Genomic DNA, 21,590 nt, shown 5'->3' with positions numbered 1-21,590 from the left:
TAATATACGTTTTGCTGAATCAGCAGAATCAGAAATAATAATTATCTAATTAAGTGAATTTCTTATTTTACTTTCTCATAAGACGACAACATAATTATGAACTCACGTAACAGTGATTGATCACACACCGTACACCAAGATTAAGAAGCTTGTGTTTGGCCGCATAAAAGACAACGCTAGACTTCTGTTAACTACACAGCACCGCATTCAACAAGTACTTAGGTGAGTTATGAAGGCAGTAGATCCAGCCGTTGCGGGTGGTTATTAGCAGATAGCCAGAGCTAGAGCTAGAGAGATGTGATACTCTAGCTCTGGTGATTGATAATAAGTGGTAATTGGTGGTATCTACTATTGTATTAAACATGGGGACATACACAATGGCTGGTGCCCACACCACATCACACCATCCCGTACCGTGCATATTGTGTGTAAGACAAGTTTTAGTGTTATTCTAGGAACTTTTGGGAGTATCTTTTTGGAATGTGTACTTTCATTGTTGAGCTAGCACGGTGTAATGTGATCGTGTAATGTGATCGTGTAGAGTTGTTTGTGCCACCTGCGTGTGTGTAATGGTCCCGTTAGTGCACACACAGCAGTGCCAACAAACACACACACCCTAACCCATTAATACATGTGTGTGTGTGTGTGTTACCAGCCTCCCTCCCCATATAGCCATGCAGAGTGGTGGTGTCCCCATCGTATCCTTACACCCCCTCCCTCCCCCATATAGCCATGCAGAGTGGTGGTGTCCCCATCGTATCCTTACTACTACTGGTCACTGTATTGACTGGAGTGGCTGGCATTAGCTCTGAGAATGTGAACTGTACTGCCTATGCTCCTGCCTGTGATGCCAGCATGTGCCCCTCACTGTGCCCCAGCAAGACCAAGACACTCTACATTCAGGTACACCAGTAACAGCAGCAATGGTGTAGCATTCAGGTACACCAGTAACAGTAGCAATGGTGTAGCATTCAGGTACACCAGTGACAGTAGCAATGGTGTAGCATTCAGGTACACCAGTGACAGCAGCAATGGTGTAGCATTCAGGTACACCAGTGACAGCAGCAATGGTGTAGCATTCAGGTACACCAGTGACAGCAGCAATGGTGTAGCATTCAGGTACACCAGTCACAGTAGCAATGGTGTAGCATTCAGGTACACCAGTGACAGCAGCAATGGTGTAGCATTCAGGTACACCAGTGACAGCAGCAATGGTGTAGCATTCAGGTACACCAGTGACAGCAGCAATGGTGTAGCATTCAGGTACACCAGTGACAGCAGCAATGGTGTAGCATTCAGGTACACCAGTGACAGCAGCAATGGTGTAGCATTCAGGTACACCAGTGACAGCAGCAATGGTGTAGCATTCAGGTACACCAGTGACAGCAGCAATGGTGTAGCATTCAGGTACACCAGTGACAGCAGCAATGGTGTAGCATTCAGGTACACCAGTAACAGTAGCAATGGTGTAGCCATTGTACATGTACATGTAATATAAATGACTATCATGGTATCATTATCTGTAATACTATCGCATGTGTTGTTGCAACTTGTGTACATTCCTCTTGTGTACATTCCTAGTGCACCCACATTCGGTAATTATAATCGTGTACCTTGCCTTAGCTCAGTGTAGGATTGTGTCATGACCCCCCCCACACACATTCAGGGTTTTGTGCCAGCTAAGAACAATGAGTTTCGGTCAGAGACTATAGTCCCAGCTGCCTTTGCTGCCATTGATGAGATCAACGCCAACTGCAGCATCTTGCCAGAGTACAAGTTAGTGCTCGAGTTTGTTAACACGAAGGTGAGCAACACTGACTTGTTGTGATGGTAGAGGTTAGCTTCCAGTGGTCAGGGTTAGCTCTTGTGGTGCCTTTGATGTCAGTTCCTGTGTAATGAATCCTTTTGTTGTGTACATTCCACTGTACATGACACGTATGGTAACAAAACTGTGGCTTCAGTCTTATGTAATGATGTATACAGTACAGCGTAGTTTCGTATTACTAGAATATTTTGCGAGTGAAAAACCTTTGCGAATGAGCCAAATCAGCAGAAAATTTGACCCTTTGCGATCTAACTATTGCGTTCTGGCAAGGATCGTGTGTATTTACTAGTAGGTTGTGCGGATTTAATTGTTGCGAATTGATCAACCATCGCAAAGTTCACAAGTTCGCAAATGTTTGATGCTCGCAAAACATTCTAGTAATATGGTGTTTAGCCATCTAAGTACTTGTACACTCACCACCACCCCTCAGTGTGACCCCTCTGAGGCAACATGGCAACTCATTAACTCCATCGTGCTTCAAGACCAGGCTAAGAATGTGACCAAGATCATGTTCTTTGGAGGGGGGTGCTCTCTGGCCACTGAGCCATTGGCTGCACTAGCTGGACGCTTCTACGAGATACCCATGGTAACACTATCAGCTACTGTGTGCCTGTTCCTATTATAATATATCTCCAGTTATCTTATGGAGCGTCATCTCCGGCCTTGTCTGACAATCAGATGTTCCCCAAGTTCTTCCGCACTCTTCCATCTGAGACTCAAGCTAACAGTGCTCGCATTGCTGTCATGAATAAATACGGGTGGACCAAGGTAGCCACTCTCCATGAGACAGAAGCCATCTTCACCTCTGTGAGTTAACCATGTGTGCGTGTTGGAGGGTTTAAAACAAATTTTAGGGAACTGCTTTATCTGACTAAGCATAAGGTATCGTATTTCATTGATTATATGACATGAATGGTTGCAGGAATAACTTCTACTAGTGAGTAGCTTATTGTTGTCTACTGGTATAATTATAAGCTGCTATTTCATTGCGAGTGTTCTCTTGTTATACAGAGTGCAGACAACTTCCACAAACAGTATGACGATTATATTACTAATGTGCTGAAAAATTCTGATCGAAATGAGCTCATTCTGAGAAGCTTCACAGACAACCCTGACATACCCCTGGGTCAGATCAAGGTGCGTGTTGCCTCTTAGTGTGCTAGTAGCCATGTAACACACACCCACTGTGCAGGCCGAGGACATCCGCATCATCATTGGCTACTATTACGAGAACCAAGCTGTCCAGACCTTGTGCAAGGTAAGCCCTTATGTATCACCGTACATTGTCGTATGAACTGTTCAATGTATTTTAAGTATCTCAGGATAGTGATGGTGAACCTATTGCGGTAGAATAATTTGTAGTCGATGCTCTACAATACGAAAAATACAAAAATGTCCACATACCAAAATAACATGGCATCTCTGTAGGCCTTCAAGATGGGTCTACATGAGACTAATAACCTCTGGATGTACATTGCTTGGTATGACAGTGACTGGTGGATGGATCTCAATGGAACTACCAACTGTACTATGGCTGAAGTGAGTCATAGCTATGTGGGGGGTCCTTTGTTAGTATATTACCCCCCCTGCAGTTGAAACAGGCCGTCAGGAACTCGTTACTGTTTGACTCTTATAACCTGCCCACTGATAAAGAGACTCCCACTGACACTGGCAATAGTGTGAGCACACACACACACACACACACACACACACACACACACACACACACACACACACACACACACACACACACACACACACACACACACACACACACACACACACACACACACACACACACACACACACACACACACACACACACACACACACACACACACACACACACACACACACACACACACACACACACACACACACACACACACACACACACACACACACACACACACACACACACACACACACACACACACACACACACACACACACACACACACACACACACACACACACACACACACACACACACACACACACACACACACACACACACACACACACACACACACACACACACACACACACACACACACACACACACACACACACACACACACACACACACACACACACACACACACACACACACACACACACACACACACATTGCTAACACCCACACACACACACTGCTAACACCCCCCCCCACGCACACTCCTAACACCCTCACACACACACACTCCTAACACCCCCCCCCACACACACACTGCTAACACCCCCCCCCACGCACACTCCTAACACACACACCCCCACACACACACACACACTGCTACCCCCCCCCCACACACACACACACTGCTACTCCCCCCCCCCCACACACACACACACACACACACACACACACACACACACACACACACACACACACACACAGATCACCTTCAACCAGTTTAAAGCCAAGTACGATTGTTACTTGGAGGAGTTTCTGACTAATGATCAGACTAGAGATCTGAGCATGGGCAACTCGGTACCTCATCGTTACTTCACGTACACCTGGGACGCTGTCTACACACTGGCCTTTGCACTGGAGCAAGCTGACAAGGAACTCAAGGAGAATCACTCTGATATCTCACTGGATGATTTCAAGTACTTTGACAACCGTACTGCCATCATTCCTCAGCTCATCACCAAGTACATGGCAGACACTGACTTCATTGGAGTATCTGTGAGTTGTCTACTAAAAGTCTATTTTGGTCCTGGTAGTAATTATATAAGGTTGACAAGTTTGCCAGCTATAATTATGGGAAATGCCAACTTTTAGCTAGTCATGGGTAAAGCAACAAATAAGTGCTTTATAAAGGAATATCCAATGGCAATGGTATAATTATGACATTTTGAAATTGAGTAAACTATGGCAACGTTATGACAACGTTATGAAAGCCCAACAAAGACTCGCTGTTTATGCTGCATTTCTGTTATTTCAGGGTCGTGTGATATTTGACACGATGGGCACACGAATATCCACAAACGCCGTCTTTCAACTGAGTGAGTTGTTAGTCACATGACTGCTGTGCATCGATCACATGATTGCCGTACATGATCACATGACTGCCGTGCATGATCACATGACTCTTTGTTGTTGTACAGGAGAGAACAATACGACAGATGAACTGGATCTGGTGCTGCTTGGTATCCACTCCCCTTATGGAGAGTTTGAGAACGTCTCCAACTTGACCACCAACTTCCAATCCTTTAACTTCACTATTGACCCATTATTCAACAGTAAGAGCTCCACTGACTCTGTGCTCTACTTACCGTATAGCGGGTATATTTCGAGGGTATAAATCTTCGTGGTCTTCGCTGATTAAGCATGTACCGTGATCATTTATAAAAAAAACCCACAAATTTAATATTTCATGCATGTATGTGCCAAAAGTAATTCTGCGAAAACCTTTCTAACAGTTATTTCGCAAAACTTTATACCGTCGAAATATACCCGCTATACGATATCTCAATAATTATAGTGCTACTGTGTATCATGCTAGCCACTCCCCCACAGCAGCCGGTGGGAAAGCCCCGGCTGACAGAGTGACGCCCGTGGACAAGTACATCGACCCAGCTCTCATCTACGTGTGTGATGTCATCATCGGCATATCTCTAATCATTGCTATAGCCCTACTCATCTTTAATCTTGCCACGTTTCGAATGCCGTAAGTGTTGTATTAGCTTTGATCTAGTATGCATGTACACACTGTACTCCCCTGCAGGCTAATTAGAGACTCCGCCCCTCTCGTTAACATGGTCATTATCCTCGGTTGTATTCTCATGCTCATTACGGCCATCATGCTGGGTATTGACACACAAACCCCTGATATCAGGACCTCTGCTATGGAGTACATCAACCATCGATACACAGTCTTCTGTAACGTAAGCAGTACCTTACAAAAGCATACAGACAAGACAAGAAATAGCACTAGGTTTATAGGGAAGATATGTTTGAGGATCAGTTTAACTATTATTAACTCAAAGTGTCAGTGTACTAGTTGTGTGTCCCCTTGTAGCTGCGGCTGTGGTTCTTCACTCTGGGCTTCACTCTCTCCTTTGGTGCTCTCCTTGCCAAGACTTCTCAAGTCTATCGTGTCTACACGAACCAGAGTCTCAAGAAAGAGGTAACGAATATGCTGTATATAACGAGTACATCAGTGCCTGTAGCCATACAACCATGTACCCTCCTACCCTGTACTAGTAGCTATATTGACTGTTGCCCCCCCCCCCCCCCTACCGTGTACTAGTAGCTATATTGACTGTTGCCCCCCCCCCCTACCGTGTACTAGTAGCTATATTGACTGTTGCCCCCCCCCTACCGTGTACTAGTACTGTTGCCCCCCCCCTACCGTGTACTAGTAGCTATATTGACTGTTGCCCCCCCCCCCCCCTACCGTGTACTAGTAGCTATATTGACTGTTGCCCCCCCCCCCCACCGTGTACTAGTAGCCATATTGACTGTTGTACCTTGACCCTGTACAGGATCTACAAATGTGGCGATTCTTCCTCATTATTGGGATATTCCTACTCATCGATGTCGCCTATCTCTCTTTCTGGACGGGAGTGGAGGAATTCAGGCTCAAACGCGGCCTCAACACAACAAATGAGGTACGTGCGCCCATGACATGTATAGTAACAAGTTGACCTTTCACCTCTTCATTACAGGCCGGAGAGCAATTTGTGCACGAGCAGTGTGACAGTTCACAGTTTGGTTACCTCATTGGAGCTCTGTACGTGTACAAGGGACTGTTGGTTGTGTTTGGGTTGTTCTTGGCTTACGAGAGTAGGAATGTCAAGTACTTCAAGATCAATGACTCACGCTTTGTCAGCATTGCCATGTATATTGTGGTCATCTTGATTGGTATCGGGGCTCCGCTCAGCCTGGTGCTGTCAGTGTACCACTTTGCTGACCCAGCATATGCTCTGTCAGTGTTCATGATAGTAGCCTCCACTCTGTCCTGCCTGCTCATCATTCATGTGCCCAAGGTCAGTATGTGCATGACCTTGCTCTCTACCATAGAGCCACCAGGGTGTCTTTTAGTGCGGGTTTGGCTGGCTCTTGCAGCAAGTAAATTTCATGCTCGCCTCTGATTGTGTAAAACCCACATTTCACTCACTTGTGCAAAAAACCCTGGCAACTGACGTTGTGTTCCTGTGTCTCTCCTCATGCTAACTTGTGTTGTCTTCCCTCGTGCAGTTCGTGTACATGGCTAAGGGCAAGGACACTATGATACAGGAGAATATGAAGGAGGAGATTGCCGAGTCCTCGGGACTGCAGCTGGGCACTGCTGTGGACATCACTGGCATCAAGACTACTGAGATGGAAGTAGCTGACCTGCGCTCTAAGAATGAAGAGGTAGGTGCAGCTGTGTGTGTGTGTGTTGTTTGGGAGCTTGGGACACTGTATAATTATAATAATGTGAGTACTTTTTGTCAATCATGTGTTTAACCCCCCCCCTCCTATATGCAGCGTGAGATGGAGCTGAGGGACCTCCAGACACTGAGTGTGGCCACAAAGCCGCGTAATGGCTCTGACAATGACAGTGGGGTGTTGGTGACAGGGGATGAAACAGAAACCTTCACCAGTGAAATTGATGAAAATCGTCCGAATACAGCCACGCCCTCTGAGGCCCCGCCCACTCCTGGGACCTCACTTTGAACTCATTGATTGGACTATTATTATAGCATATACAGCAGTCCTTACACACATCCCTCTAGTTACCTCTGCTCTGAAGTTATCCTTTTCCATCGATCACGTGTGACATTATTGTATTTAGAACAATTACTTCATCTGTGTGTGTATATATTACTTATACTTTTTTGTCTACAATTAATTAAATAATGCTTGTTTATTAGGAGGCTTATCTAGCTCTGCGGCTGATACATGAGACTAGCTTAGAAAGGGCGGCTAATTTATGAGACACAGACTATCACTGCCCACTTTATACAAATCACTTTCGGTGACCCAAAGTAAGTAGCGCTTGTGGTTGGTTATTCATGGGGCTCCGGAGCTGGTGGTTGGGTGTCGGGAAACTGGCATCTGCCATCAGAGCGCTACTTTATCAGGAGTTCTGTAACTCACAGTATGCACTGCTAGGTGTAGTGTACTTTATGCTGCCCTCGAAAGCAGTACTTATGCTACCCTAAAAAGTAGTACTTATGCTACCTTAAAAAGTAGTACTTATGCTACGAAAGTAGTACTTATGCTGCCCTCAAAAGCAGTACTTATGCTACCTTAAAAAGTAGTACTTATCCCCTAAGCAGTTTCTGGCCAGACCGCTTTTTTTTTAAACGTTGGTTCAGTATAATTATAATTATAATTATAGCTTTTATGATCTGCTTGCCATTGTTTCGGCTTATATAATTAACTCGAGTGACAAAGATTAATGTGGTATTGTTTTAATAAGCACATGTATACAGCAAGTAGTCAGTCACCATGTACACAATATTTGATGTTCAAAGTAAATTAATCTTTGCCACGATAGTCTAAGTAGTCTAGCGAGTGTGGAAGGTACTGGTCGCCATGGCAATTATTCAAACTGCACATAGTTATGTTCCGCCATGCAATATCTTGTATAGTATATAGTGACTCAGAGAACTGATCTTTCGCCTCTTCGTCTGAGCAGCTAGCTATCTTGTTGAGACCCCTCTTTAGTTCACCTAAGAGAGAGAGAGAGTTCACGGTATATAAACAATGTAGGAGAAGCGTGTGATTATATGGAGAATGATTATTTGTACCAGGCAGGGTGTGCTCTGACACAGGAATATCCATTGTAATTCTCGATATGTGATATAGGGTAAATACCATGAGCCTTCCAGGTGTATATACATTCATATAGGGTACATGGCTGTGGTAAGCATGAAGGCCTCCCTCCAACCTCTTACCCAGAAAACCCAGAAAACTACCGTGACAAAAATTATGGAAAGCACAAATTTAAAATGTGCGGGTGTTGAAGTTCTAATGACAAGTGCAAGCGGCACACGCAACACAAAACGTATACACAGCGGATCAAAGAGTGTTTACTACTAGAGAGAGCATGTGGTACAGGTGTAGGATATAGAATGATGTAGCTAGAATTGGTCCATTTCTTCTTCAAAGAGTTCTGCATGTCTTGAATTGATATAATCCTCTGCTATTCACTTCAGTCTTTACAGTTGGCAGTCTTGTCTCTTGTTTACAACTTGACTCCTCTTCACTCCTGATGGTATAATTGAAAGTTGTGGCTGCACAAGCCCCTCCCCTTTGTTTGCTCAGAGAGACTCGACTGTGTTTACAAGATGAGCTCAGCTAGCTGGATAGTGGCAGCACTCCTGCTGATATTGACCACAGTTCAAGGAAATGAGGACCGCCCTAACATACTCTTCCTGATGGCAGACCAGATGAGAGCTGACGCGTTGGGCTGTTCTGGAAACAAGCTAGCACAGACCCCTAACTTGGACCGACTTGCAGCTGATGGTGTCCGCTACACCAATGCGTACAGCTCCACTCCTATATGTACCCCAGCCAGGGCAGCAATTCTAACCGGACTCTCCCCTTGGTATCATGGCATGTTGGGCTATGGCAACGTGGCCACGAAGTATGAATTTGAGATGCCGAGAGCTTTGTCCGATGCTGGATACTATACTTGTTCTATTGGCAAGGATCACTTTGGTTGGAACAGTACTACAAACAGTGGTATTGAACACGGCTACCACGAGACAGATCTGTACGATGGCCTCCCACAAGAACTGGACGATTATGACGAGTGGTTTGCTAAGACCTACCCTGAAGTTAACCCCATGGCCACTGGATTACAGTATAACGACTATAGAGCTGCAGTGTACGGGCTGCCAGAGTCCCTCCACCCCACGGCATGGGTTGGGAGGGGAGCTACAAGCTTCATTGAGACTTACAATAACTCACAACCTTTCTTCTTGAAGGCGTCCTTCCACCGACCCCACAGTCCCTACGATCCACCAAAGAGATGGATGGAACAGTTTAAACCAGATGATATGCCCCCTCCGTTTATTAGCAATGCGTGGGATAAGGAGTACGCTCTACACTACGACACACCACCCCCTAGCATGTGGGCAGGGAATATTAGCACTGAAAGTGTGCGATTATCCAGACAAGCTTACTATGCCAGTACTGGTTTTGTGGACGAGTGGATTGGAGAAATATTACAAACTCTCGACAGAAAAGGACTTAGAAATAATACATTTATATTCTTCACATCTGACCATGGTGACATGATGGGCGACCATTTCCTGTGGCGTAAAGGCTATCCATACTTTGGTTCAGCCCGTGTACCGATGTTGCTGAGTTGGCCTCCCTCTATGGACAGCAGTGTGAGTGTGCAGCGTGGCACCTCTCTGGATGTAGTCACTGAAATGAGGGACATATTGCCAACTTTCCTAGACGTTGCTGGAATCAATATACCAGATACAGTTAATGGGAGCTCACTTCTTCAAACACTAAAGAAATCCCCGACTCTGAAATGGCGCGAGTATATTGACCTAGAGATGTCCATAACGTACAGCCTTATCATTCATTGGAATGCTCTCACTGATGGGAAGATGAAGTATGTATTCAGAGCCTTCTACCCTGACGAACAGCTGTTTGATATGACCCAGGATGACAAGGAGCTGGTCAATGTTGCTGGGCAATCTAAGTACAACAGTGCCTTACTCGAGTGGCGGGCTAGAATGGTCAGTCAGTTTGAGAATGAGGGACGAGGTGATGGCTGGGTCAAGGATGGAGTGCTACAGAGGAGGGTGGGCAACACTCTATATTCCCCTCATTACCCTGGAAACAAGCAAATGCTCCCTCAAGATTACCCTTGCAATTGAGTACCTCCATAATTATACATCGAATCCGTTATCATTATATATATACATGTTTATAATTATTATACATTGTATATTTGTACATGATTGAACAATGATAATTATTATTGTCAGTAAATTTGTTTTTCAATCATTTAATCAATCAAAAGTTTGTATAAGAAAACGACATAAAAGTTACTGATAAAATAATGAACGCTTGCTCTAGCTAGTGTGTTCCTTGTAGAGTTTGTAGAACAGTGATTGATTGTTGTCTAGTAGTTGAGTGGGTGTGTCCAGTTCCCTCAGCCCACCAGCCTCCATCACTAGTATACGATCACAGCCCAGCACTGTCTCAATCCTATGAGGAAGGATGTGCAAATAATGAACATGACTTTAGAATGATATAATAATTATATGTGGGTAGGCATTTGAAATATAAGGGAAGGGGGTAACTTAAGAATGCTTGGCTCTAAGCTTATTGGACATCGAAAGTGAAACCTGTTGCCCAGTAAAAGACACTTTCTAGAGTGACACCCACCAACCACTATATCAGCCGCTATATATACAGAAAGCCCAAAACAGCTAAGCTACAACTGCTAGTCCCAGCCCACTACTGTACATACACACGCCCACTCACACACACTATGACTGCAGTGCACACGCCCACTCACCTGTGAGCTATTGTGATGACAGTGCTATGTGTGAACTCGTTGCGAATTGTCTCCTGGATACGAGAGTCAGTGTCCATGTCAACACTAGCCGTGGCCTCATCCACACACACGACCCTAGCGCTGGTGAGGAGAGCTCTGGCCAAACACAGCAGCTGTCTCTCACCCACTGAGAACACACGACCTCGCTCCTGGACCTCAGCTCCTAGGCCACCTGAAGGGGGTGGAGTCACACAACACATGTTACTAGCCAACTGTTTCATTAACTACATGTAGACTACGTAATCTAGTTTATCTAGATTGAACATTTTCACCCATAATTATAGCAGCAAGAAGATAGCCAATGATGAAGCATAATTGTATAGTCCATATCTCACCTAGTTGAAGCACAGGGTCTTTCAGGTGACACCTCTCCAACACTGACCATAGCTCTGTGTCAGAGTGATGGCTGCCAGGGTCAAGGTTGTCCCTCACAGTGCCACTAAACAGGAAGGGGTCTTGTGGTATCACAGCCAGCACACCTCTATATAGGAGGGGGGTTACACAAGGTGGCAGTAACGTTACAGCAGTTACCGTGCCGACCGTACTACTGTAACGTTGTGCTAGCAATAAACAACATATGCGAACTTTGATACAGTACAGTTGGTCAAAATGCAATAGTTAGATCGCAAAGGGTCCAATTTTCTGTTAAATTGGCTCATTTGCAAATGTTTTCCAGCAAATACTCTAGTATATATACACTACATCATGAACCACACGGCCAGTCACATGCACCTGAGGTTCTCCAAGGAGAGAACGGCTGTGTCCACTGAGTCAATGAGAATAGTCCCACGTGTCAGCTCTGTGAGGCGGAACAATGCTTGGAAGAGACTGGACTTGCCGGCCCCCGTCCTCCCCACCACACCAAGCTGATAGGGGGTGGAGTCAACACACATACACACACACACACAGAGGCAGTACCTTCTCCATGGGACGAGTGATGAATGAGAGGTCCTTCAATGCAGGGGGTAGACCCTCCCTGAAGAGTTACAGTGATTCAACACACACACACCAGCTTTCAGAAAAACATTAAATTTTTGTTTTCGATCCACAGATTTCAAGTTATGGCAGCTGAAAGATTCCCAAAATCATTAATTAAACGGAAGGGGGGGTGTCTTTCAACAGGCATAACTTCAGTACAATGAAATAGTTTTGCGTTCCCGTGAGTGGGTTCAATTCACCAGCAATAGTTTTGCATTCCCTTGAGTGGGTTCAATTCACTAGCAATAGTTTTACATTCCCGTGAGTGGGTTCAATTCACTAGCAATAGTTTTACATTCCCGTGAGTGGGTTCAATTCACTAGCAATAGTTTTGCGTTCCCGTGAGTGGGTTCAATTCACCAGCAATAGTTTTGCGTTCCCGTGAGTGGGTTCAAATTCCAAATTGGCAAATATTTTTAACTATCGAATATACTTTGATGGTACCATTTGAAAGGTCTCTTTCTAAGCATTCAGAAAAACCTAACATTTTTGATTTTCGATCCACAGAATTCAAGTTATGGCAGCTGAAAGATTCCCAAAGTCATTAATTAAACGGAGGGGGGGGGAGGGGGTGTCTTTCAACAGCCATAACTTCAGTACAATGAAATAGTTTTGCGTTCCCGTGAGTGGGTTCAATTCACTAGCAATAGTTTTGTGTTCCCGTGAGTGGGTTCAAATTCCAAATTGGCAACTCTCAAATATCAACTTTGATGGTACCATTTGAAAGGTCTCTTTCAGAAAAAACCTAAAATTTTTAATTTTCGATCCACAGAATTCAAGTTATGGCAGCTGAAAGATTCCCAAAATTATTATTTAAAGAGAGGGGGGGGGGTGTCTTTCAACAGCCATAACTTCAGTACAGTTGATCCGATGTGAACATTTTTATGATTTTCTGAAAGCTTAGAAAATTACCTTTCAAACGATGTGTTTCTATCCAAAATTTCATTGGGGCCCTAATTTGTCATTTTTCGGCCTCGGACCATGGGCTATAATCCATGGTATCGCCAAATTGGCAAATATTTTTATCTCTCGAATATCAACTTTGATGGTACCATTTGAAAGGTCTCTTTCTAAGCTTTCGGAAAAACCTAAAATTTTTGATTTTCGATCCATAGAATTCAAGTTATGGCAGCTGAAAGATTCCCAAAATCATTAATTAAACAGAGGGGGGGGGGGTGTCTTCAACAGCCATAACTTCAGTACAATGAAATAGTTTTGCGTTCCCGTGAGTGGGTTCAATTCACTAGCAATAGTTTTGCGTTCCCGTGAGTGGGTTCAATTCACCAGCAATAGTTTTGCGTTCCAGTGAGTGGGTTCAAATTCCAAATTGGCAAATATTTTTAACTATCAAATATCAACTTTGATGGTACCATTTGAAAGGTCTCTTTCTAAGCTTTCAGAAAAAACCTAAAATTTGTGATTTTCGATCCACAGAATTCAAGTTATGGCAGCTGAAAGATTCCCAAAATTATTATTTAAACGGAGGGAGGGGGTGTCTTTCAACAGCCATAACTTCAGTACAGTTGATCCGATGTGAACATTTTTATGATTTTCTGAAAGCTTAGAAAATTACCTTTCAAATTATGTGTTTTGATCCAAAAAAAATCCATGATGGTATCGTCAAATTGGCAAATACTTTTATCTCTCGAATATCAACTTTGATGGTACCATTTGAAAGGTCTCTTTCTAAGCTTTCAGAAAAACCTAACATTTTTGATTTTCGATCCACAGAATTCAAGTTATGGCAGCTGAAAGATTCCCAAAATCATTAATTAAACGGAGGAGGGGGGGGGGGTGTCTTTCAACAGCCATACATGTATATGTAACTTCAGTACAATGAAATAGTTTTGCGTTCCCGTGAGTGGGTTCAATTCACTAGCAATAGTTTTGCGTTCCCGTGAGTGGGTTCAATTCACCAGCAATAGTTTTGCGTTCCCGTGAGAGGGTTTAATTCACCAGCAATAGTTTTGCGTTCCCGTGAGTGGGTTCAAATTCCAAATTGGCAAATATTTTTAACTATCGAATATCAACTTTGATGGTACCATTGTACCATTTGAAAGGTCTTTTTCTAAGCTTTCGGAAAAACCTAAAATTTTTGATTTTCGATCCATATAATTCAAGTTATGGCAGCTGAAAGATTCCCAAAATCATTAATTAAACGGAGGGAGGGGGGTGGGTGTCTTTCAACAGCCATAACTTCAGTGCAGTTGATCTGATGTCAACATTTTTATGATTTTCTGAAAATTACCTTTGAAACGATGTGTTTCAATCCAAAATTTCATTGGGGCCCTAATTTGTCATTTTTAGACCTCGGATCCATGGTATCGGATCGAAATTGCCTTTACTCGAATATCAACTTTGATGGTAACCATTTCTTTCCACCGCCCACACACACACACATACCTGTACACAAGGTGGACTCCCTTGAACTCCACTACTCCTCTGGTTGGCCATCCAACTGGAGGCTATAAACAACAAGAGAATATGAACTAAAACTAAATAAATTTGAACATACTCACAGCAACTGTCCTTGCACTTGACCTTTGACCCTCATTGACCACGCCCCCTATGTACTGTTCTGCTCTTTCCACACTCACCATCTCCTTTTCAGTCTCGGTGAAAGAGGTTACGACCCCTGACAGAAGGTTCGTCACCGAGAGAGCATAGGATATAGCCAAACCCACCAGTCCTACGACAGTGTGATGTCAGAGGTCAGAGGTCAGGGTGTACATATACCTGGGTCAACACTGTTAAAGTGGTGCTCCAATACTGCAATCAGGGCCACTCCTGTCACCATGGCAACACCGAGCATCTGTAGCCGAATACCCAACCACTGAGCTACTGCAAAACCTGCAACAATAAAAATAGCTGTTAAAGTGAGTACATCCCACACATAGCTTTAGATTTCAACGATTTTATGATTTTTTGAAAACTTATGAAAAGACCTTTCAAATGGTATCATCAAAGCTCATTTTGAGCGATAAAACTATTAACCAATTTGCCCATGGTCCAAGGCCGAAAAATGACAATTATGGCCCGACGAAATTTTGGATGTTAAAATTTGAAAGGTACTTTCAGAAATTTATAAAATGTATGACATTGGATCAACGGTACTAAAATTAAGGCTGTTGAAAGATGTTCAACTACACCCCTCCCTCCATCAATGGTTCAGGGATTCTTTCAGCTGTCATAACTTAAATTCCGTGGATCCAATGTCAATATTTTTAGGATTTTCTGAAGCTTAGAAAAAAATAGTTCAAATGGTGTCATCAAAAATCATATTCGAGAGATAAAATTATTTGCCAATTTGGTGATACTATGAATAATAAATAGCCTATGGTCCAAGGCCGAAAAATGACAAATTATGGCCAACGAAATTTTAGATTTTAACACATCATTTGAAAAGTATTTTTCTAAGCTTTCAGAATAATTTTTATATCATAAAATTTTGGACATTGGATCAACCGTACTAAAGTTGTGGCTCCACCCGCAATCAAAGAATAATCAATGGTTTGGGGACTCCTTCAGCTGCTATATCACTTGAATTCCGTGTAATGATTTTGAATAAAAATCCCTGGCTCTCAGAGATAGCACACACATACACCACGCCCACACACTCACACACTCACTAGCACACACATACACCACGCCCACACACTCACACACTCACTAGCACACACATACACCACGCCCATACACTCACACACTCACTGCTGTAGTTGGCTCGCTGGTTGAGGTCCAGTCGTGTTGTGTTCTCCTCTGCAAACCGGCCACTAGCTCTCAGTGCTCGTATCGTGGTCAGTCCAGATAGACTCTCTGAGAAGTGGGCGTAGACTGGAGACAGTGTCACGGTTGACAACCGCTTGAGCTCTCTAAGAAAACAGTTTAGGTTTTGTGATTGTATTTTTGTGAAGTGATCAACGCTCGCAAAGTTCGCACATTGTTCGATGCTAGCAAACATTACACACGGTACCTTGAGGTCCTGCGGTAGTACTTCTGTATGTGGTAGTACAGTAGCCCCAGTGGTAGGAGGAGGAGGGCAAACCATGGCAGACCATAACAGGTGACTGCCAGAGTGCCCAGTATGGCAAAGAACTGCGCCAGTAGAATATTGAGAATGAAAGGGAGGCTGTCATCAATGGCATACTGTGGGGAGAGGGTCAAACATGTCTCTGCTTATATTGTATAGTACATACCAAATCAGAGGAGAAGCGATTGATGATCCGACCAATCTATGAACAGAAAAATATCACATGACAATCATACCCTCAACCACTTACTGGTGTGACATCAAAGAAAGCCACGGGTGCTCTGAGTATAGCTCTGAGTAGTCTCTTGTGGAGGACAGTAGCGGCTCTCACACCACCATATGCATAGAGGAACGCCCTCAGCAGTGTGAACACCTTTGTGTGTGTGTGTGTGTGTGTGTGGGCATGTGTGGGGGAGGGGTCTTGTGTGTGTGGGGGGTGGGGGCATTATCTTACCGTGTTAGCAACAGCTAGACCACCATAGATACCTAGATAGAAGGCCAGGTTGTCTGAGGCACCCTCTAGGGACAGAATGGGAATGGATGTATTGGAACTGAGAGTCGAGTGGTGTGGAATATAGACACTTGCTGTGATATTAGCACTAGCATAAGAATCATTGTAGGAATGTGCTATCCAATAAGAGAGCCACCAGTCACTGACATTACGCGAGGCTGTACAGGGAGGAGGGTATGTGTGTGTGTGTGTGTGTGTGTGTGTGTGTGTGTTGTGGGTGTGTGTGTGGGCGTGTGTGTGTGTGTGTGTGTGTGTGTGTGTGTGTGTGTGTGTGTGTGTGGGGGGGGGGGGCCACCTTGCATGAGTAGGAATGAGGTCATGATGATGATTGCCAGGGGATGACCCACTGACGTCCAGTAGGCACGGTATACAGACAGCTTGACCACACCCACTTCCTTCTCCTCCTCCTTGACCAGCACATCACTGGGGGACGGCTGCAAGGGAGAGCTACAGTCATGATATCCTTGGCTATATTGACTCATTACCTCTGCAGTATCTGCATCACTGCAACTGTCCTCTTCTGGCTCTGGCTGAGATGTGATCTCCCTGGCTACTAGACTAGGCAGGACAACAGAGGGTGGGCCATATGATACTATCCGACCATTCTCCATGGCAACCACAGTGTGAGCCTCGCTCAGAAACCTGTGATATACATGTACAGTGATAGCATTCCATCCGGCCATTACCTTATATGGTGTGTGGCGAGGTCTTACCTTATATGGTGTGTGGCGAGTATCCTAGTCTTGCGTGCCAATAGTCCCATGATGCAATGAGTGAAGAGATGAGCTCCCACATGAGCATCCACTGCAGACAGTGGGTCATCCAACAAGTACACACTCTTATCCTGGGGAGGGGGGTTCATGTAGGGGGGTCATATAGGGGAGGGGGGTTCATGTAGGTGGGGGATCATATAGGGGAGGGGGGGTCATGTAGGTGGGGGGTTAGGTTACCATTACAAATTAATGGGTACTAATTCTTAAAGTGAAATATTTTCACGAGTATTAATTTCTGAAATAAACGCATTTAGCCCTTTTTATCGTATCTGACTCTGACTCCATTCAACCTTAAACCTCCTGTTTATATTTGCTACAAATCTGCTACAAATCCGCCAAAATTATTACCCTAAAAACAGAGAAAAATCTGAAAACGCTAAAATTACTACCCGTCTATAATAGTAACCTGAGGTATACCTGATAGACAGCCCTAGCCAGTGAGATGCGTGCCTTCTGACCTCCACTGAGAGTCACTCCATTCTCTCCCACCTCAGTGAGGTCCCCCCCGGGCAGCACCAGGAGGTCCTATGTGGGGGATACAAGTCATGTGACACCTCGAGGGAGGGGGTACATGTCATGTGACAGCTCACCTGATGCAGAGCACATGCATGGAGCACACGATTGTAGCGGTCAGCTTGATAAGGAAGTCCAAATAGTATATTGTCCCGCACGGTGGCGTGTTGGATCCAACACTCCTGTGTACAGGAATGTGGTAATACAGACGTGAGTGTATGGATAGTTGTCCCTCACCTGGGTAGCCAGTCCGAACCCTGACCCCACACAAGCCACACCCACTTCCCCTCCTAGCTTATTCATCTCAGCAGTAATGGCTGAGAGCAAGGAGCTCTTACCGGAGCCTACCCGTCCCACCACTCCCACCAGCTCTCCCTGTGTAGTGGTATATAGAGACACGGGTTGACTACACATAGGGGAACACAGTACCGTTGAGGCCTGTACAATCTTTATTGAAATCGCGGCGTTTAATCGAGGACATAAAAATCGTTAATAGTAGAAGTAAGGATATAGATACAGGTGTAGCTCACTGGGTGTATGGTGAGGTTGATGTCAGTCAGAGTCACCCGTTCTCCCTCGGTAGTAGTGGGTGTGGTCTCAGTAGTAGTGGGTGTGGTCCATGTGAAACAGCCGTGGTTGATAGTAACAGCAGGGATGCTCTGATCATCACCATGGAAACCCTGTGTAACGTATGTACATGTATGTACATGCAAAAAAGTTGATTCAGACAATATAGCCACACCCACACACACACACCCACACACCACCCACACGCACACACTAGCTCCTAACCTGCTTGTCTTGTAGAGTAGTGTAATATTGTCCCAGTTCTTCTAGTCTGAGGAAAACTTGTACTCTCTTGACTGAGACCCAAGCCTCCACTAGTCCATTGATAACCCAGGGGAAAGCATTCAGAGGAGATATGAGAATGGAGAACAGGGCAATACTGGTGAACACCTGCAGATAGGAGCATGTGGACAGCTTGAATGGCACATTTTCGTACAGACTACCCATTTCGTATTTTTCGTACAGCTCAGGATAGCGACTATTATTGTGCCAGAAAATTTTCGCAGATATAATTTTCGTAGATGCATACTCTACTGATACGAAAAATACAAAAATTTCTACCATACGAAAATAATCTGCTCAGTATGCCTAGTTACATACCTTTGCAGCAGTGAGTGTGTTTCCCATGGCAACGTAGGTAGCAAAGGTAAGTATTGATATGAGCACAGGAGTAGTGGCCCAGAAGTAGACACAGAGAGCATCGAGATACTTCCTACCCTTGAGGGCCTTCAACTCCAGGGATCTGTGTGTGACTAGTGTGAGGGGGTCAGGGTATACTAGTGCGTGGGTGGTACCTTATTCCAAGGATTCTCTCCAGGAAGTACCTCTCCCAGCAATAGAACTTGATCACTCGTATACCCGTCAGTACTTCACTCATCACCTGTACAGCAATCTCACTCACACCCACACACACCCACACACACACACACACCTTGACTCTAGCATCCTTCTGTTCCATCATAGAAGTGCTTAGTTTGCCAATCTTGACTGCTAGCCAGCGGTTGACAGGAATCAAGAGAACACAAAACACCAGACCAGCCAGAAATGCCAGACCCACCTACACACATGACAGACAGTAACAAAGGCCACCCACCCACTCCACACACACCACACACCCACTCACCTGCTGATAAAGGAGCCCCAGAGAGATAATAACTTGAAATGGAAGACTCCAGAATTGATGGAAACTGCTGCAGAAGTTGACAATTCGATCTGTGTCTGTGCTCATGGAGTTCACCACCTATGATAGGTTACCACGGTAACATAGTGTACTATGACATGGTTATATAGTGACGTGCCTGCCCGGTGGAGAAGTGAGAGAGCGTGGTAGTGGTCACAGAGAGTGCCTTACGATAGATCTCAGTGATGAGTGCAGAGCGCACCTTCACGCCAACTTTGTTCACCTGCATACAGTAACTTGACCCCTTGACTAGCATGCAAGTGCTGTGGCTACCTGATAGTTGAAGTGTGTCAGTAGGAAAGCTCCTAGCAGAGTGGAGAGGAAGAGCCCCAGGGCATACAGGTAACCATGATATAGGGGCTCCTGCAAGGATTCATGCAGTACACACACACATAATAACTGTGTGGCTTGATATCACTATCTGCACACGCACGCACGCACGCACGCACGCACGCACGCACGCACGCACGCACGCACACACACACACACACACACACACACACTTGTCTGTTCTCGATGAATGCCACCAGCTGGTGCAGTAGCAGTGGTCCAGCAAAGCCCAGGAGGTCAGCCAGGAACTTGAGCAGCCCCAGAGGATAGTAATGGAGTCCAAACGATCGATTCAAGTCCTTGACAAGAGTCCATTTAGAGTCAGAAGCTCCTCTGTTGAGGACAGTGTTTCTAAATTGTTCCTTTACATTGTGTGTGGAGAGTGACGACGGGAGGGATGGCAAGTCCTGGGGGGTCTGTAGTCCTCCCAACCAACCTTTCTTCATGAGTGGCTGGACCCACCAGAAGGTTAGCAATGAGAGAACATTGGCACCATCTTCAGAGGTATCTTTAAGGGAAGGTGGGCTGGTTGCTATGGTACCATAGTCAGTCCGTGGCAATTGCGATGAGATGAGGTGTTGTCTAGAGGATTCATCATCATCAACTTGAGTTGTTAAATATTTCCTTGTAGGGTCTAACTGAACATTGTGGCCAGTCACGAGCGCTATCTTGAATGGTAGAGTGAGCAGATATAGTATCTGTAGAGCAAAGTACACACAAGTGGTGATCTGCTGCAGTAGAGTGAAGTAAGCTTCATCGATGGGAAGATGGTAGCGCTGGTAGGGGGAGCTGTCCATTCTCCACGCTATCACAGTGTGTAGCTTGAACACAGCCATGAGTAGCGTGGTGAACCATGCACAGTGGAGGGTGAGAGGTCCTCTACCAGCTAATGATATCGATCTGCTCATTATCCATAGCATCAACAAGTGAACTGACCAACACACTAACACAGCTGCCTCCATCAATAACACAGAGTAAGGTCGCTCCCTTGCCAACCAGAATGAGGCAACCAACTCGACTAGGAATGTCGCTATAATACAAACACACAGTAGTGCCCTCAGTGACAGTACGAGTGGCTTCTTCCTTCTCCTCAGGTTAGTGTGAGAACATCCAGCATAGAGAGCACTGGTTAGAGCCAGCAATACAGCACAGCCAGTTGTTAGGAGGCTCTCAAAGCATATATCAAAGTCACCATTGGTCCATGGAGTGAATGTAGAGTTGGTGGGCAGTGATGAGTGGAGTGAGGGGCCCAGTATAGGGGAGTAGCAGAGATCAAGGTAGCCTTCCATCTCTTACATGTCTTTATTTTATTTTGACCGCGGCTTGGCCTCGAGTTTAATTATAGCATTTTGAAGCTTA

At 44.9% G+C, this 21,590-nt stretch overlaps 3 protein-coding genes across 5 annotated transcripts; 2 read left to right on the top strand and 1 right to left on the bottom strand.

The window, feature by feature from the left end:
• The first annotated feature begins 64 nt into the window (after positions 1 to 64).
• LOC135343399 (gamma-aminobutyric acid type B receptor subunit 1-like) lies at positions 65 to 7,692 on the top strand. 3 transcript variants are annotated; one of them, XM_064540402.1, is made up of 19 exons: positions 65 to 222; positions 731 to 903; positions 1,667 to 1,804; positions 2,256 to 2,411; positions 2,462 to 2,632; positions 2,837 to 2,962; positions 3,018 to 3,083; positions 3,254 to 3,364; positions 3,418 to 3,504; positions 4,224 to 4,514; positions 4,774 to 4,834; positions 4,937 to 5,071; positions 5,352 to 5,499; positions 5,557 to 5,716; positions 5,851 to 5,958; positions 6,317 to 6,442; positions 6,500 to 6,820; positions 7,032 to 7,190; positions 7,305 to 7,692. In XM_064540402.1, exons 2-19 carry the CDS (start codon positions 733 to 735, stop codon positions 7,491 to 7,493), a joined length of 2,724 nt encoding a protein of 907 aa, XP_064396472.1. In that variant the 5' UTR covers positions 65 to 222; positions 731 to 732; the 3' UTR covers positions 7,494 to 7,692. The 3 variants fall into 3 exon arrangements, with proteins under 3 accessions (XP_064396472.1, XP_064396471.1, XP_064396474.1); XM_064540401.1 differs by having other exon boundaries at positions 5,349 to 5,499; XM_064540404.1 differs by lacking the exons at positions 65 to 222; positions 731 to 903 and adding an exon at positions 914 to 1,443 and having other exon boundaries at positions 5,349 to 5,499.
• Positions 7,693 to 8,431: 739 nt separating this feature from the next.
• On the top strand, positions 8,432 to 10,790 carry LOC135342849 (arylsulfatase-like). The gene has a single exon (XM_064539682.1). The coding sequence runs from the start codon at positions 9,113 to 9,115 to the stop codon at positions 10,661 to 10,663; it is 1,551 nt and encodes a 516-aa protein (XP_064395752.1). The 5' UTR covers positions 8,432 to 9,112; the 3' UTR covers positions 10,664 to 10,790.
• LOC135342847 (ATP-binding cassette sub-family C member 10-like) lies at positions 10,779 to 21,568 on the bottom strand. The gene is made up of 28 exons (XM_064539681.1): positions 20,405 to 21,568; positions 20,175 to 20,264; positions 20,020 to 20,124; positions 19,845 to 19,961; positions 19,653 to 19,778; positions 19,516 to 19,601; positions 19,322 to 19,463; positions 18,947 to 19,111; positions 18,685 to 18,834; positions 18,392 to 18,529; positions 18,232 to 18,336; positions 18,059 to 18,166; positions 17,582 to 17,712; positions 17,354 to 17,510; positions 17,164 to 17,302; positions 16,812 to 17,026; positions 16,608 to 16,730; positions 16,524 to 16,559; positions 16,301 to 16,473; positions 16,039 to 16,199; positions 15,064 to 15,177; positions 14,847 to 15,016; positions 14,731 to 14,792; positions 12,268 to 12,325; positions 12,082 to 12,215; positions 11,685 to 11,830; positions 11,311 to 11,521; positions 10,779 to 10,997 (listed from the first exon to the last, which is right to left on the bottom strand). Exons 1-28 carry the CDS (start codon positions 21,518 to 21,520, stop codon positions 10,862 to 10,864), a joined length of 4,614 nt encoding a protein of 1,537 aa, XP_064395751.1. The 5' UTR covers positions 21,521 to 21,568; the 3' UTR covers positions 10,779 to 10,861.
• Positions 21,569 to 21,590: the final 22 nt, after the last annotated feature.

Source organism: Halichondria panicea, chromosome 10 (genome assembly GCF_963675165.1).
Source record: "Halichondria panicea chromosome 10, odHalPani1.1, whole genome shotgun sequence".
Lineage (NCBI taxonomy): Eukaryota > Metazoa > Porifera > Demospongiae > Suberitida > Halichondriidae > Halichondria > Halichondria panicea.
Note: the sequence above shows the minus strand (reverse complement) of the source record. Positions and strands in the feature narration are given on the sequence as shown.